The sequence below is a fragment of the Tamandua tetradactyla genome, chromosome 20, assembly GCF_023851605.1.
Source record: "Tamandua tetradactyla isolate mTamTet1 chromosome 20, mTamTet1.pri, whole genome shotgun sequence".
Classification (NCBI taxonomy): Eukaryota; Metazoa; Chordata; class Mammalia; order Pilosa; family Myrmecophagidae; genus Tamandua; species Tamandua tetradactyla.
In genome coordinates this window covers 34,959,290-34,975,197 of record NC_135346.1, presented here as the reverse complement: position 1 = coordinate 34,975,197, position 15,908 = coordinate 34,959,290, and the positions used below count along the sequence as shown (strand labels likewise).

The following is a 15,908-nucleotide window of genomic DNA, read 5'->3' as shown; positions in this document are numbered from 1 at the left end:
ATGAGAGGGTCTATATCTGAGCACTCTATTCGATTCCATTGGTCGATATATCTATCTTTATGCCAATACCATGCTGTTTTGACCACTGTGGCTTCATAATATGCCTTAAAGTCAGGCAGCGCGAGACCTCCAGCTTCGTTTTTTTTCCTCAAGATGCTTTTACCAATTCGGGGCACCCTGCCCTTCCAGATAAATTTGCTTATTGGTTTTTCTATTTCTGAAAAATAAGTTGTTGGGATTTTGATTGGTATTGCATTGAATCTGTAGATCAATTTAAGTAGGATTGACATCTTAACTATATTTAGTCTTCCAATCCATGAACACGGTATGCCCTCCCATCTATTTAGGTCTTCTGTGATTTCTTTTAACAGTTTTTTGTAGTTTTCTTTATATAGGTTTTTTGTCTCTTTAGTTAAATTTATTCCTAGGTATTTTATTCTTTTAGTTGCAATTGTAAATGGGATTCGTTTCTTGATTTCCCCCTCAGCTTGTTCATTACTAGTGTATAGAAATGCTACAGATTTTTGAATGTTGATCTTGTAACCTGCTACTTTGCTGTACTCATTTATTAGCTCTAGTAGTTTTGTTGTGGATTTTTCTGGGTTTTCGACGTATAGTATCATATCGTCTGCAAACAGTGATAGTTTTACTTCTTCCTTTCCAATTTTGATGCCTTGTATTTCTTTTTCTTGTCTAATTGCTCTGGCTAGAACCTCCAACACAATGTTGAATAATAGTGGTGATAGTGGACATCCTTGTCTTGTTCCTGATCTTAGGGGGAAAGTTTTCAATTTTTCCCCATTGAGGATGATATTAGCTGTGGGTTTTTCATATATTCCCTCTATCATTTTAAGGAAGTTCCCTTGTATTCCTATCTTTTGAAGTGTTTTCAACAGGAAAGGATGTTGAATCTTGTCAAATGCCTTCTCTGCATCAATTGAGATGATCATGTGATTTTTCTGCTTTGATTTGTTGATATGGTGTATTACATTAATTGATTTTCTTATGTTGAACCATCCTTGCATACCTGGGATGAATCCTACTTGGTCATGATGTATAATTCTTTTAATGTGTTGTTGGATACGATTTGCTAGAATTTTATTGAGGATTTTTGCATCTGTATTCATTAGAGAGATTGGTCTGTAGTTTTCTTTTTTTGTAATATCTTTGCCTGGTTTTGGTATGAGGGTGATGTTGGCTTCATAGAATGAATTAGGCAGTTTTCCCTCCACTTCGATTTTTTTGAAGAGTTTGAGGAGAATTGGTACTAATTCTTTCTGGAACGTTTGGTAGAATTCACATGTGAAGCCATCTGGTCCTGGACTTTTCTTTTTAGGAAGCTTTTGAATGACTAATTCAATTTCTTTACTTGTGATTGGTTTGTTGAGGTCATCTATGTCTTCTTGAGTCAAAGTTGGTTGTTCATGTCTTTCCAGGAATCCGTCCATTTCATCTAAATTGTTGTATTTATTAGCGTAAAGTTGTTCATAGTATCCTGTTATTACCTCCTTTATTTCTGTGAGGTCAGTAGTTATGTCTCCTCTTCCATTTCTGATCTTATTTATTTGCATCCTCTCTCTTCTTCTTTTTGTCAATCTTGATAGGGGCCCATCAATCTTATTGATTTTCTCATAGAACCAACTTCTGGTCTTATTGATTTTCTCTACTGTTTTCAATTTCATTTATTTCTGCTCTGATCTTTGTTATTTCTTTCCTTTTGCTTGCTTTGGGATTAGTTTGCTGTTCTTTCTCCAGTTGTTCCAATTGAACAGTTAATTCCTGCATTTTTACCTTTTCTTCTTTTCTGATATAGGCATTTAGGGCAATAAATTTCCCTCTTAGCACTGCCTTTGCTGCCTCCCATAAGTTTTGATATGTTGTGTTTTCATTTTCATTTGCCTCGAGGTATTTACTAATTTCTCTTGCAATTTCTTCTTTGACCCACTCGTTGTTTAAGAGTGTGTTGTTGAGCCTCCAGTTATTTGTGAATTTTCTGGCATTCCGCCTATTATTGATTTCCAACTTCATTCCTTTATGATCCGAGAAAGTGTTGTGTATGATTTCAATCTTTTTAAATTTGTTAAGACTTGCTTTGTGACCCAGCATATGGTCTATCTTTGAGAATGATCCATGAGCACTTGAGAAAAAGGTGTATCCTGCTGTTGTGGGATGTAATGTCCTATAAATGTCTGTTAAGTCTAGCTCCTTTATAGTAATATTCAGATTCTCTATTTCTTTATTGATCCTCTGTCTAGATGTTCTGTCCATTGATGAGAGTGGGGAATTGAAGTCTCCAACTATTATGGTATTTGTGTCTATTTCCCTTTTCAGTGTTTGCAGTGTATTCCTCATGTATTTTGGGGCATTCTGGTTCGGTGCATAAATATTTATGATTGTTATGTCTTCTTGTTTAATTGTTCCTTTTATTAGTATATAGTGTCCTTCTTTGTCTCTTTTAACTGTTTTACATTTGAAGTCTAACTTGTTGGATATTAGTATAGCCACTCCTGCTCTTTTCTGGTTGTTATTTGCATGAAATATCTTTTCCCAACCTTTCACTTTCAACCTATGTTTATCTTTGGGTCTAAGATGTGTTTCCTGTAGACAGCATATAGAAGGATCCTGTTTTTTAATCCATTCTGCCATTCTATGTCTTTTGATTGGGGAATTCAGTCCATTAACATTTAGTGTTATTACTGTTTGGATAATATTTTCCTCTGCCATTTTGCCTTTTGTATTATATATATCATATCTGACTTTCCTTCTTTCTACACTCTTCTCCATACCTCTCTCTTCTGTCTTTTTGTATCTGACTCTAGTGCTCCCTTTAGTATTTCTTGCAGAGCTGGTCTCTTGGTCACAAATTCTCTCAGTGACTTTTTGTCTGAGAATGTTTTAATTTCTCCCTCATTTTTGAAGGACAATTTTGCTGGATATAGGAGTCTTGGTTGGCAGTTTTTCTCTTTTAGTAATTTAAATATATCATTCCACTGTCTTCTAGCCTCCATGGTTTCTGCTGAGAAATCTACACATAGTCTTATTGGGTTTCCCTTGTATGTGATGGATTGTTTTTCTCTTGCTGCTTTCAAGATCCTCTCTTTCTCTTTGACCTCTGACATTCTAACTAGTAAGTGTCTTGGAGAACGCCTATTTGGGTCTAATCTCTTTGGGGTACGCTGCACTTCTTGGATCTGTAATTTTAGGTCTTTCATAAGAGTTGGGAAATTTTCAGTGAAAATTTCTTCCATTAGTTTTTCTCCTCCTTTTCCCTTCTCTTCTCCTTCTGGGACACCCACAACACGTATATTTGTGCGGTTCATATTGTCCTTGAGTTCCCTGATACCCTGTTCAAATTTTTCCATTCTTTTCCCGATAGTTTCTGTTTGTGTTTGGAATTCAGATGTTCCATCCTCCAAATCACTAATTCTATCTTCTGTCTCTTTGAATCTATCATTGTAGGTATCCATTGTTTTTTCTATCTTTTCTACTTTGTCCTTCACTTCCATAAGTTCTGTGATTTGTTTTTTCAGTTTTTCTATTTCTTCTTTATGTTCAGCCCATGTCTTCTTCATGTCCTCCCTCAATTTATCGATTTCGTTTTTGAAGAGGTTTTCCATTTCTGTTCTTATATTCAGCATTAGTTGTCTCAGCTCCTGTATCTCATTTGAACTATTGGTTTGTTCCTTTGACTGGGCCATATTTTCAATTATTTGAGCGTGATCCGTTATCTTCTGTTGGCGTCTGCGTATTTAGACAGATTTCCCTGGGTATTAGATCCAAAAGTTTGGAAGATTTTTCTGTGAAATCTCTGGGTTCTGTTTTTCTTATCCTGCCCAGTAGGTGGCGCTCGTGGCACACGTTTGTCTGCGGGTCCCACCAGTAAAAGGTGCTGTGGGACCTTAAACTTTGGAAAACTCTCACCGTCCGGGGGGTTCGCTAGCCGAAGCGGCTTGAGCCGGCCCGGGGTCCGAATGCAGGGAGGGTTGCTGGTCGCCGCAGCCCGGGAAAGAGCCTGTCCGAATTTCCTAGTCGGCCCTGGGCGACAAGCGTGGCGGGAGGGCGCCAGCGGCAGCAGCCCGCCCGAGAGAGTGCACGTTCCCCGGGAGTCACGGGTTTGGAAGGGGCCTCCCCCACCCGTCACCGTTCTCCGCGGCCTGGGGATTTCCGATCCAGTTCTCTCAGTTGGTCCGGGGGGCTGCGCGTCACCCCGCCCGGTGAGGCCTGCGCGCCTCGGCGATCTCACCCGAGCTGCTTCTCTCAGCCAGCCAGCCGTTCCAGGATGAGGTACGCTGTCTTTTTTATCTCTGTTGTGGCTTTGGGCGCTTTCTGTATCGTTTCTGCTCCCCTTGTAGCTGTCCTGGAGAAGAAACTAAGATCCGCGCGTCTTACTAAGCCGCCATCTTCCAGGAAGTCCCCTGGCTTTCACTCTTTTCCTCAAATATAGCAAGCTGATTTCCCTCTACTTACAACTTTCTTTCCTAGATGTTTCTATGTCCAACTCCTTTTTATGCTTCAAATTTCAGCTCAAACACTCTCCTCAGAAACTGTTGTGATCACTCAAACTAAAGCTACCCTCTGCCCACCCAGGCCACTCTTCTTTCCATTTAATTTCCTTCACACATTTATTTATTTGTTTGCTTGTTAATTGTCTTTCCTCAGGTCAGGACCCTCATTTTTATTGTTCAGCACTGTATCCTCAGCACCTAGCACAGTGTACAGTTAATATTTGCAGTGAATGAATGAATGAATAAATGCTTACACTCTGTGTACTGGTCTTGCCAGATATCTTGGTTTCCTCAACACTCCTTGCTTTTTTTTTTCTTTTTTTAACTTTTGAGACCATTTATTAGCCATACACTAGATTTTAGCACAAGATAAGACCTCTTTCTGAAAAACCACTTAACCCTAAACTCAACTTATGCAAGGTCACACAGAGTTACAGAGGTAAGACAAAGTTCTGTTTTATTCCAATTTCAGAGGCAATCCTTAACAGTTGTAATAGATAAGCAATCTTATATCCACAGAAATTAAGTAAATAGAAATTATGTCATCTAATTTTTTTTCTCTTTTTACCTTTACTGATATTCCTCATTTCTACACTCTTCTACAGACCTCTGTCTCCTACCTTTTCCTACCTGCCTGTAGTGCTCCCTTTAGTATTTCTTGCAGAACCAGTCTCTTAGTCACAAATTCTTTCAGTGATTGTCCGAAAATATTTAAATTTCCCCTTCATTTTTGAAGGACAATTTTGCTGGGTATAGAATTCTTGGTTGGCAGTTTTTTTCTTTCAGAATCTTAAATATATCTTATGACTGCCTTGTCACCTCCATGGTTTTTGCTGAGAAATCTACACATAGTCTTATTGAGCTTCCCTTTTATGGGAATGTCCTTGACATTTGACAATCTGATTAGTAAGTGTCTTGGAGTATGTCTACTTGGATCTGTTCTGTTTGGGGTATGCTGCACTTCTTGGATCTCTAATTTTATGTCTTTTACAAGAAATGGGAAATTTTCAGTGATTATTTCCTCCATTAGTCTTTCTCCTCTTTTTCTCTTCTCTTCTCCTTCAGGACACCCGTAACACATATATTCATGTGCTTCATGTTGTCATTCAATTCCTTGAGACTCTGCTCATATTTTCCATTCTTTTCCCTATATTTTCTTTTGTGTGTCAGATTTCAGATGTCTAGTCCTCTAGTTCAATTATCCTTTCTTTTGCCTCTTCAAATTTATTGCTATAGTTTCCATTGTTTTTTCATCTCTTCTATTATGCCTTTCATTCTCATAAGTCTGTGATTTGTTTTTTCAAACTTTCAAGTTCTGTTTGCCTAATTTCTTCTTTATATACTCCTTCAACTCATTGATTTGATTTTTTGCGTTTTCCTATATCCGTTTGAACATCCTGAATTACTTCTTTCAACTCCTGTATCTCATTTGAAGTGTTGGTTTGTTCCTTTGACTGGGTCATATCTTTGATTTTCTTAGTATGACTCACGATTTTTTGCTGGCCTCTAGGCATTTGATTTACTAGATGCCAGCAAAAAATAACAAGTCATACTAAGAAAATAGAACTAAGAAAATCCTAGACAGGGTTAAGAAAAAAGGGAAATTCATTAGCACAATAAACTAGAAAATCTAAGGGAATGACTCGCTTCAGCCATGGCTTTACCTAAGAGCCTACCTTTCTCTATCTCTTGGCGCTGCACTCTTCTGCTTTGGTTTCATTCCTATGGAATCTCTTCTACTTGGCGGTTAAGTGACAATAGCAGCTTCAGGGTGACTTTTTCTAGCCACATAACTCTAATAGAAAGAGGCTTCCCTTTCCCAGGTAAGTTTACTAGGTGTCCTGGGGCTGATACTCATTGACTTGGATTGGGTCAATTTCCCATCCATGAACCAATCACTAGATAGACAGGGAGATAAAATAGTCTTAGTAGCTAAAAGTTAGTCATTTGCCAACTCTTGGAGTCAGAGGAGGCCCCACTCAAACCACATGGGCTGAGGAAAATGTAATACTTGCTACCAAAAGAAAGGAGATATGGATGCTAGCCAGGTGAAAAACAGTAGATGTTCTCTATAGTGCTCCAGGCCCTGGATGTGCAAAACCAAGTAAGATACTCTAAAGGTGTCTTGTATAATTTAGTTAAGAGACAGACATGTTAATTTCAGTGTATTTTGGTAATTTTTACGTTTCAGTGTTACCCATGGTTATTAGGTGCCAGTCTCCTAGAAAGCCTTTGAAAGTTACCTAGAGGAGATGATATCTGGATGGAAGCTTGAAAGAAAGTTAAGAGCTACCCTGGTTAAAAAAAAGTGAGAAGGATATTCTAGCTTAAGAGAGTAGCATGGACAAAGATTGAAGACATATAACAGGTCATTTTTATCAGACCATAAAGAAGAAAGTGGTAAGAGATGAAACTGGAGGAAGTAGGTAGGGCCTGTATCGTGGGTATTTCTTAGATTTTTACATGTAGTTTAGACTCTATTCTCTAGTTGAAGAATGATCAAATCTACGCTTTAGATCAATCTAAAGTATTATGGTAAGAGCCAGATCACAATCAGAGGAATCAGTCAGGGCGCTGTTGCCATAAAGTGGATCTGAACTCAAGAGGTGTTAATGGACAGGAAGAGGAGAGGGCAGATTGGAGAAACACTTAGGATAAAATCAGACCATCTTGGTGATGGACTGCAGAGACGCTAGGATGGCTCTCAAATTTTGACTTAGGTGACTGGTATGATAGTGACTTTAAGGCTTTGGAGAATAAAAGAGGCTGGAAAATTTGGAATAAGATGACAAAGAGGATGAGTTAAAGTTCTTTATATGTATTTATATGAAATGCCTACTGAGTATCCTGTTACGTATGCCTCCCAGCAGTTGGGGTATGTCATTTTCAGGAGAGGTCAGAGCTGGAAATAAGGTTCTAGGAGTGAACAGCAGATAGGGGATAGTTAAAATCACTGGAATAAGATGGAGGGAATTGCACAAGAAATTCAAGTAGGGTGAGACATATAGAGAGTGAAAGATAGAATTCCAGGTATAATGGTGTTCAAGAGGTTGGCAAAGAAGAATAGATACATACTAGAGACTGAGGAATGACCAAGAAGTTAGGAGAAGATCAGAAGATGGTGGTGTTAGAAAACCCAAAGGGAACTAGAAGCAACCTAAAGGTCCATCATAAGGAGAATGGATAAATTATATTTTATGCATAAAATGTAATTCCATGCTGCAATAAATTAAGAATGAACTACTGATATATGCAACGTGGATAAATCTAGCAGACATTATGCTGAGCGAAAGAAGCCAGACATAAAATAGAACACACATTTTAAGAACACATAAAGTTGATGTATAGTGAGATGGAAGAGTAGTTACTTTAGTCAGTGGAAGGGGAACAGGATTTTAGCAGTATTGACTAGGAAAGGACCTGAGGGACCTTTTGGGGTGAAGCAATGTTGTATATCTTGATCTGGGTCACTGTTACACAGGCATATACTTTTGTAAATATTGCTTGAGCTGAACTTTGGAGATTTGTGCATTTTATTGTATGTAAGTTATACCTGTCTTAAAAAAGGCAAAGGATTAGTGAATTTCAAGAAGATGTGCATGGACAGGAGAGTGCTGAGGATTATAGAGAGGTCTAATAAGATAAGGACTGAAAAACTAGAGGGAAAGTTCAGATGTGACTGGAAGCACTGAATTCCATGATGCTAGCATGTTCCTGGTTGGTGCACACTAATACCAGGTGAGATGAATTAAACTGTTGATAGACAATAATCTTTTTCTTATATAGGCAAGAAATAACACCTATGAATGGATCAGGACATCTCTAACCAAGCCATCAGCAGAAGAAGAAGGAGAAAAGCAGTTAGGAGAGTGTACTGAGCAAGTCAATAAAAATTCACTGGAGGTAACCAAGGGAACTATTCCCCCCACCCCTTTTTTTAATAGGTTTGAGATGTGGTAATTTTAGTTAGATACCCAGACTCCTTATATTTTGTTGCACTGCTATACATAGTTTCAACCTTGTGATCTGTGATTGTAGCATCTTAGTTCCAGAATACAGGATGAAAGGAGGAATGAAGAAAAGGAATCAAAGGGTACATGTGTGTTGTCTTGAGGAAGGTTCTCAGAACCTGCCATAAGGTACTCTAAGTCTTTTTGGCCAAAACTTAGGTACATGGCCATACCTTATTTCATGGAAGCTTTTGTTTTTGTGACTGTGAGCACAACTATAAATTTACATTTCTGCTGTGGAAGAAAAGGAGAATATTTATTAAAGGACAACTCATTAGTCTCTGCTGCTTTTAAGAAATTCTGTATTTTCTGTATTTGAAAAGCAGGTGATGTTATTTCCTAGAGGATAAAAAAACATGTTTTGTTTTCTTTGCTTTGTTTTGTTTTTCCTTCCAGGATATTCATGCATTTGCAATCCAGAGCCTAGCAGAACTGACTGCCTGCTCCATTGAACTGTTCCATAAAACAGCAGCGTTGGTTCTACATGGAGGGAAGCAGGAAGCGACAGCCATAGAAAGGAGCAGAACCCTTTCTCAGTAAGTAATGAGTATCCCTCTAAATGATGCAAATTGCTGAAAGAGTTTTCTCCTCTGATTTCCAAAGTTTTAGACACTTCCTCTCAACAAGATGCTGTTTACATTGAACCCATTCACATAATAGGAATTTGTTCATTTTGGCTTTTAGTTAAAAAGTAACCAAGGATGTTGTTTCTTTTTGTTGAGCCATGATAAGTCTACATTGTAAATTTGCCCTTTTCTTTTAACCAACTCATCATGCTTTGAAGACTAGCTCTTTTCAGGTTATTAGTCTTAATAGGAATGGAATTTGGCATTAGTAAAAACAGAAAACAGTGTAAGAACCACAGTTGCTAATAATAATTGTTAATTATTGAGTACTAATTATATGCCAAGCAACATATTAAGGGATTTACATGTATATTTTCTAATTTTTACAACAACCAAGAAGTAGGTGATTAGTCCAGATTTAAAAATGAGGAAAACAACAAGCTCTGAGAAGTTAAGTAATCTGCCCATGTTGTATAGACCAGGATATAAAGCCAGGTTTGACTGAGTCTCAGATCCATTTTTTTCCCTACAATTTTGCTGGTTTTGAACAAAAATATTAAAAAAATAGTAGACTGTGGGTAATCACAGGACAGGAAAATAATTGGCCCAGTAATTCCTGAATAAATCTCTTGATTAACTAATTAGAATTTTCAATGAGAAAAATGTCTGTGAGTATCCAGTATATTAGAATTAGAAGGGCCTGTTGATATTATTTAGACCTCCTCTTATCTGCAGCTAAGCTGTCTCTTATACAATATACTACAAGGGAGACTTGGTTTTGTCTTGTGCATCCTTAAGGATGAGGGATTCACAACCCCAAAGCAGCCTGTCCTGTGGAAAAGTGGCTCTTCCCCCTGCTTGGATTGCTTTTCCAGGTTTGACTCACTTCCTCACTGAATTCAGATCTCTACTCAAATGCTGCCTTCTCAGAGAAGCCTGCTCTCATAACAGAATCTAAAATAGTATCTCCCACCCATTCTTAATTCTTTACTTTGTTTTCTTTTATTACCACCTAATGTGTATGCATGTGTGTGCATGTCTATGTGTATATGTGTGCATATGTTTCTAGATTTGTATACTTGTATAAAAAATATATATTTAATTTATTTGTACATATATAGTGTCCCCCTTCATTAGCAAGTAAGTTAGAATCCATGAAAACAGACTGTTTGCTGACACATCCTAGTGCTATAATAGTGTATGGTAAATAGATGTTCTGTAACTATTTGTTGAGTGAATGAATGAATGAGTACTATTTATTTTAAATATATTTATAAATGGAATTTAAAGTCTTATATTACATTGTTTCCTTAAAATGTATTGTAGTTATTTCCTTTGATTTAATTTGACAGTAAAGTACTTTTAGAGGATTTTACAAAAAAATGTCTTCTTAAGAACTGAACTTCCTCCTCCTAGTAGCATGAATGCCTGCTCAAATGGGTCCCAAATACGTAAGGTAGCTGATATAAGCATATTTACTCTCTTTAAAAGCTTTCCTCTTTCATAATTAGCATCAGAAGTAATTTTCTTGTGACAGTTGTTAAATAGAACTATGTTTAAAGGAAAGAAAAACAAAGAATGAATTCTTTTGGCTTTTTTCTTTCCTAGGATGACAATTATGCTGTGTAAAGAGTTGTCTTCTCTATCTAAAGAGTTCACCACCTGCCTAACAACTGCTGGGGTAAGAATTCATGCCCCTTTCCAGGTCTGGTATTTTTTACAAAAATAGCTTTATTGAGATATAGTTTACATACCATAAAATTCACCTGTTTAAAGTGTACAATTCATAGGTTTTTAGTATATTTACAGAGTTCTGCAACCATCACCATTATCTAAGTTTAGTGACGTTTTCATCATTCCTCTGGAAAACCTCATACAATGAGCAGTCACTCCCCATTTATCCATTCATTTCTTCTATCGCTTGCCTTTTGGTGTTGAATCTACATAGTCACAGTCCAACCCAAATTATGGAGATTTACACCACTGTTTTCTTCTAACAGTTTTATAGTTTTAATTCTTTCATTTATGCCATTGATCTTAGTTATTATGTATTGTGGGAGGTAGGTTCAGCTTCATTCTTTTACTTGTGGGTATCCAGTTGTCCCAGCACCATTTATTGAAAAAACTATTATTTTTCTATTGAATTGTCTTTGCCCTTTTCTCAAAAATCATTTGACCTTAGGTACAGCATTTAATTCTGGAACTTCATTTCTACTACCCTATGGATCTATATATCTGTTTATCCTTATGCCATTACCACACTGTCTTGATTACTGTAACTTTTTAATGAATTTTGAAATCAGGAAGCATGAGTCCTTCAACTTTTTTTCTTTTTAAAGATTGTTTTGTATTTGGGATCCCAGGCATTTCTTGTTTGAATTTGAAGATCAGCTTGTCTATGTCTAATTTTTTAAACTCATTTTTATTATCTTTTTACCAAGTCTGCAGCATATTTTGTGCTGTCCTTTGAGACCTGTACTGGAAATGTAGACCCCTAGATTAAATAAAAGCCCCCAATTTTAATCTGGCTTTGGAGAGTAGCTCCTTACTTAGACTGTGGCATGTTTCATATATGTATTGCTAGCCAGTGGGAGAGCTGTACTTAAAGCCAAGAGTTTCTTTTAAAAATTGGAATTGTAAAAATTTACTGAAGGTGTGTAAACCATGGAAGATGATTGAGAAACCAATAATCCTGAATTAGGAGAAAATCAAGGATATTTTAAATAAGCAGTGAATTTACTTTATAGTAAGTATATCAGTGCTGGTGTGGCAATAAATTGTTCTGGACCCTTAAATTTGTTTTAATTAAGACCCTGGTCCAAATTACTTTTCTACTTTGAGTATAGAGTATTCCAGTTAATGGATAGTCCTGTGATAAAGCTTCACATTTCTTTTGTATTTTCTTTAAAAGAGCTTCTTGGTTACTTGAATTAATCTTCTGAGGCCAAATATTTCCACATGTCCCATAAAGACACTTTAACCGAGCAAATCAACTACAAGGTGCTAACGTGTGCAAGTATTAAATTTGGATTATTTATTTCTATGAAATAAGAGTTTTCCAAACATCTTGTCTTAAAAACCATTGAGTTTTTTGAGCATATGTTCCATAGCTGCATCTTTTGTTTTAAAATTGTTCTCAAGTTTTCTGGTCAAAAGTATCTTTATCACTGCATGTAATGAACACTTTCAATTGAGATAGCACAGAAGGAAGTTTACACACTTAAAAAATTTTACCTTCCAGACATGACATTTTGCTATCTTTTAGTCCAGCCTTTTTCTATGCTTGCATGTATATGTTTCAAAGTAGGATCATACTTGATTTACCATTTTTTTAACCTGCTCTGCACACTCAACACTGTTTCTAGGTCAAAGAAAAGGCAGACATCCTCAACCCGTTAATCACTGCGGTATTTCTAGAGGTTAGTAGTAATTTTTTTTAAGTTTCTGACTTCTAAGGATTGTATATTGATTACCTCTCCTCAAGTCTTTAGTCTTTGTTTTTGTTGGTTTGTTTTTTTCTTTTTCACCAGATTGATAATTTAGTATGTTGGTCCAGATATGACCAAGATGGCATGTATTTGATGTATGCCCTTGTTCATTAATTACAAAGCAAAAACTTGAAGCTGCAGGATGAAGTGGAAAGGAAGAAACAGTAGGCTGTCATTACTTAGTACGACCCATCATCGGCAGCTTAATAGACAAGTCTCAGTAATGAAACACCTTTTAGAGACCATATGGTAAACATGAGGGGCTGAAAATTATAAACAGGCAGGCAGTGCTTCCTAAAGGACTTAGATTTACATTTTGGGAATTTAGTTAAAAACAAAACAAAAATAATCATTTTGTTATTTCCTTGACAAGAAGTCTTGCTTTGTGCTGTCAGAGAGATACCTGTGTTTACATCAGTTCATTAAATTTGAGGAGGTAGAAGATGTAAGTCCATGGAAGAAGGAGGTATGAAAGTATACCATAAGTGATTAGATTGTGTCCCTTTATGACACTCTCTGGATTCCGCATTTTAGGAACTGTATTTTGTAAATTAATTACCTAAACAATTTAAACTTTTGCTGATCAGCCTAAAACATTTAAGTAAGTCTGGGGAGAGAAAATATATTTGATAATTGGTTAGGTTTTAAATATGAAATGAAAAACTTTTGTACTACTTGACTGTTACCTCTCCAGTTTTAAATACTTTTAAGATTACCATCAAAATAGTGTTTTTTATTCCTTTACTGAACAGTTTTCCTTGAATAGTCAGGGAAATTCTTTGATCATTTGAATATTTTTTTTTTTTTTAAAGTTTGTGATTTGGTAGATGGACAGTGGTATAGTTGAAAGAGGTTTTCATAGCAAACCAGGAGTCCAGAACTGTCCTGGATCTGCCCTGATTTGCTGTCCATCCCTGGACCAGGCATCTGCCTTCTTGACTGTTTTGTTATCTTCATGCACAAAATAAGAGATTTAACTTGGTGATCTTTGAGGTCTCTTTCAGCTGGAAAATTTGGTATCAAATGTCACACTGAACTTTAAATAGGAACGACTACTTGAAATTGTTAAAGCCAAGAAAGATAATCTCACTTAATATGGGCTCCATATTGCTATTTTGAGTTGTTTTTTCTTGCTTAGATTTGAAACACTCTTGTTCTTGAAATTGCACATTTTTATCTTAATGTAATGAACTTTTTTGTTATCCTTTTGCAAGGTGAGATATAATGTGAATAGTGCTTGTAAGATATAAATGAAGTTCATTAACTCTGAGCATACTGATTCCATAACACTTTTCATAAATATCTCTATTCTGCCAAATAGAAGTATATTTACATTATGTCATCTTTGAAAGCATTATTTCTTCTTGCATTGGGCTGAAAATCCTAAAGGTGCAGGATTCATAGCCTATTGAAATCCATTTGAGTAAACGACTGTAAAATGCTGTGACAGAATCTACCCACTCAGGGAATCAAAAAGCTTTGAATTCTAAGTTTGTGCAGGAGGCCAAAGAACAACTACCATTTCTGATGGGCTGGTTGGGTAACAACTTGCTCATCTCTTTTTGGGTGCTCTTGATACTCTTTCTGGTGCTGTTGTATCATAAGAATTAGATCTTTTTTTCCCATATGATAGACTTTACTGAAATGGTAAAGTCTTTGTTTTTATTTGCTGGGCTGTGAATTCAGTTAGATTGCCAAAAACTTAATATGTTCTTTTGTTGTATTATAGTATATGTTTTCTTCTAAGTGACTGTGATGTTTTCTTTTTCTTGTTCTTTCAATTCTGACAGGCCTCAAACAGTGCTTCCTACATCCAGGATGCCTTTCAGCTACTCTTACCTGTGCTGGAGATCTCTCTCATTGAGAACAAGACTTAGTTACCACAAGCATGAGCTACAGGTCCAGAGGCTTTTATTTGAACTTTGAAGAACAGAAAGATTCAATCTGGATGTTGTGGTGTTGGCCACGAAATACCACTTTCTTTGGGGTTCCCCTGCAGAAATGAGGAGAATGGGCTATTTTAGCATCTAAAAATTCAGGCATCAGAGCGTTTAAAGAAAAAGTTTGTTGCCTTCACTGCTTGTCTGAATGAAGTATTCAGATCCTCACATTACTGCTCCCAATTATTATAGTTAATAAATTATTTGAAAAGTAACTTTTGTAGAAAGTCCAAAAATAATAGTGCTAGATAAAAGTTAAGGGACACTCAGGCAAAAATACTGGTCTGTTTTTGACATGATGCAAACACTAACAATTTTGCCATGTATATAATTGTTATCCAAGAAAGAAAGAACTTAATTTTAGTATTCCAGAAATCATATGCTTTGTCTATTAATGCTGTGTATTTTCTCCTTTCTAGAATAAAATCTATGGCTTTAACAAAACTGAGTATGTATAAACTGTGATGATAACTCTTTATCCCATGAATTCTTGGAAATGGTTAGGAAATTGCATCTGCTATTTCCCTGGAAATATACGGCATTAGGGAGAAAGTTGTGTATATTATACTTGGCAGTCACATGAATTAACTATAGCAGAGTGCCCTTTAGCTTCAAATTGCTTCTTCACCCCAGCCCCAGAATGATGGGCTCAAGTTATACCTGGCCCACACTTAGCTGGATTCAAGACCAGTGAGTACAGTGTAGAGGAATGGTTTCATGTTTACAGATATTCTGAGTATCTCTCCAGAATGTTTTTCATGCATACCCTATATGCAGGATAAATTCTTCAATAACAGTCAACTCCAAAGGAGTGTTAAAGTTCTTTTTTGTAATGGGGGTTTTATTGTTCAAATGTTGATGAAGTTGACTGTAGACTCCTATAGAAATGATGTTTATTTATAACAGGATTTAATCTATAATATGCGATATATATTTTTCTCCATCTTTTTTGTTTGTTTTAATGTATTCTTCGGCATGTTTTAAGATACAGCTTTTATCCTTAAGATCTTAGACCTTCTTTTGCTCTCTTTAGCAACTTAAGAGACTAGTAAGATATTGTCCACTCTTTGTAAAAATTTGTAAAAAGTTTTCCAACTTTCTTGTTTTAATGATTCAGGTCACTTTTTTGAGCCACTCATCTTCTAAAACCTTAAAAATAAAATTTAATAATCATGTCGATTGATCCTTTGATTTACTCTTCCAAATATGAGACCAGTATCTTTCCCTAACCAAAAAAAAAGAAGCCAAGTAGAGCTGTAACACAGATTGCTATCAAGACTCTTTTTACATTATCTCCTTATTCAGGACAGGGAGTAGTTTGTAAGCAAGGTTGAAAATAAATACATTTAAATGTAAAATTTATAACAGCAGCACCACAATGTTATTACGGTTTAGAGAA

General features: G+C 36.2%; 1 protein-coding gene across 7 annotated transcripts in view; it reads left to right on the top strand.

Moving 5' to 3' along the window:
- Window positions 1–15,697, top strand: part of FAM114A2 (family with sequence similarity 114 member A2) — a 40,301-nt gene extending 24,604 nt beyond the window's left edge. For 4 of the 7 annotated variants that reach the window (XM_077137477.1, XM_077137479.1, XM_077137474.1 and 1 more), the window contains exons 10-14: window positions 8,292–8,408; window positions 8,912–9,051; window positions 10,690–10,762; window positions 12,447–12,500; window positions 14,360–15,697. In XM_077137477.1, coding sequence (XP_076993592.1) covers window positions 8,292–8,408; window positions 8,912–9,051; window positions 10,690–10,762; window positions 12,447–12,500; window positions 14,360–14,446 — 471 coding nt within the window. In that variant the 3' untranslated portion in view covers window positions 14,447–15,697. The remainder of the gene's footprint in view (window positions 1–8,291; window positions 8,409–8,911; window positions 9,052–10,689; window positions 10,763–12,446; window positions 12,501–14,359) is intronic. The other 3 variants (XM_077137478.1, XM_077137476.1, XM_077137475.1) reach the window with 1 other exon arrangement.
- Window positions 15,698–15,908: the final 211 nt, after the last annotated feature.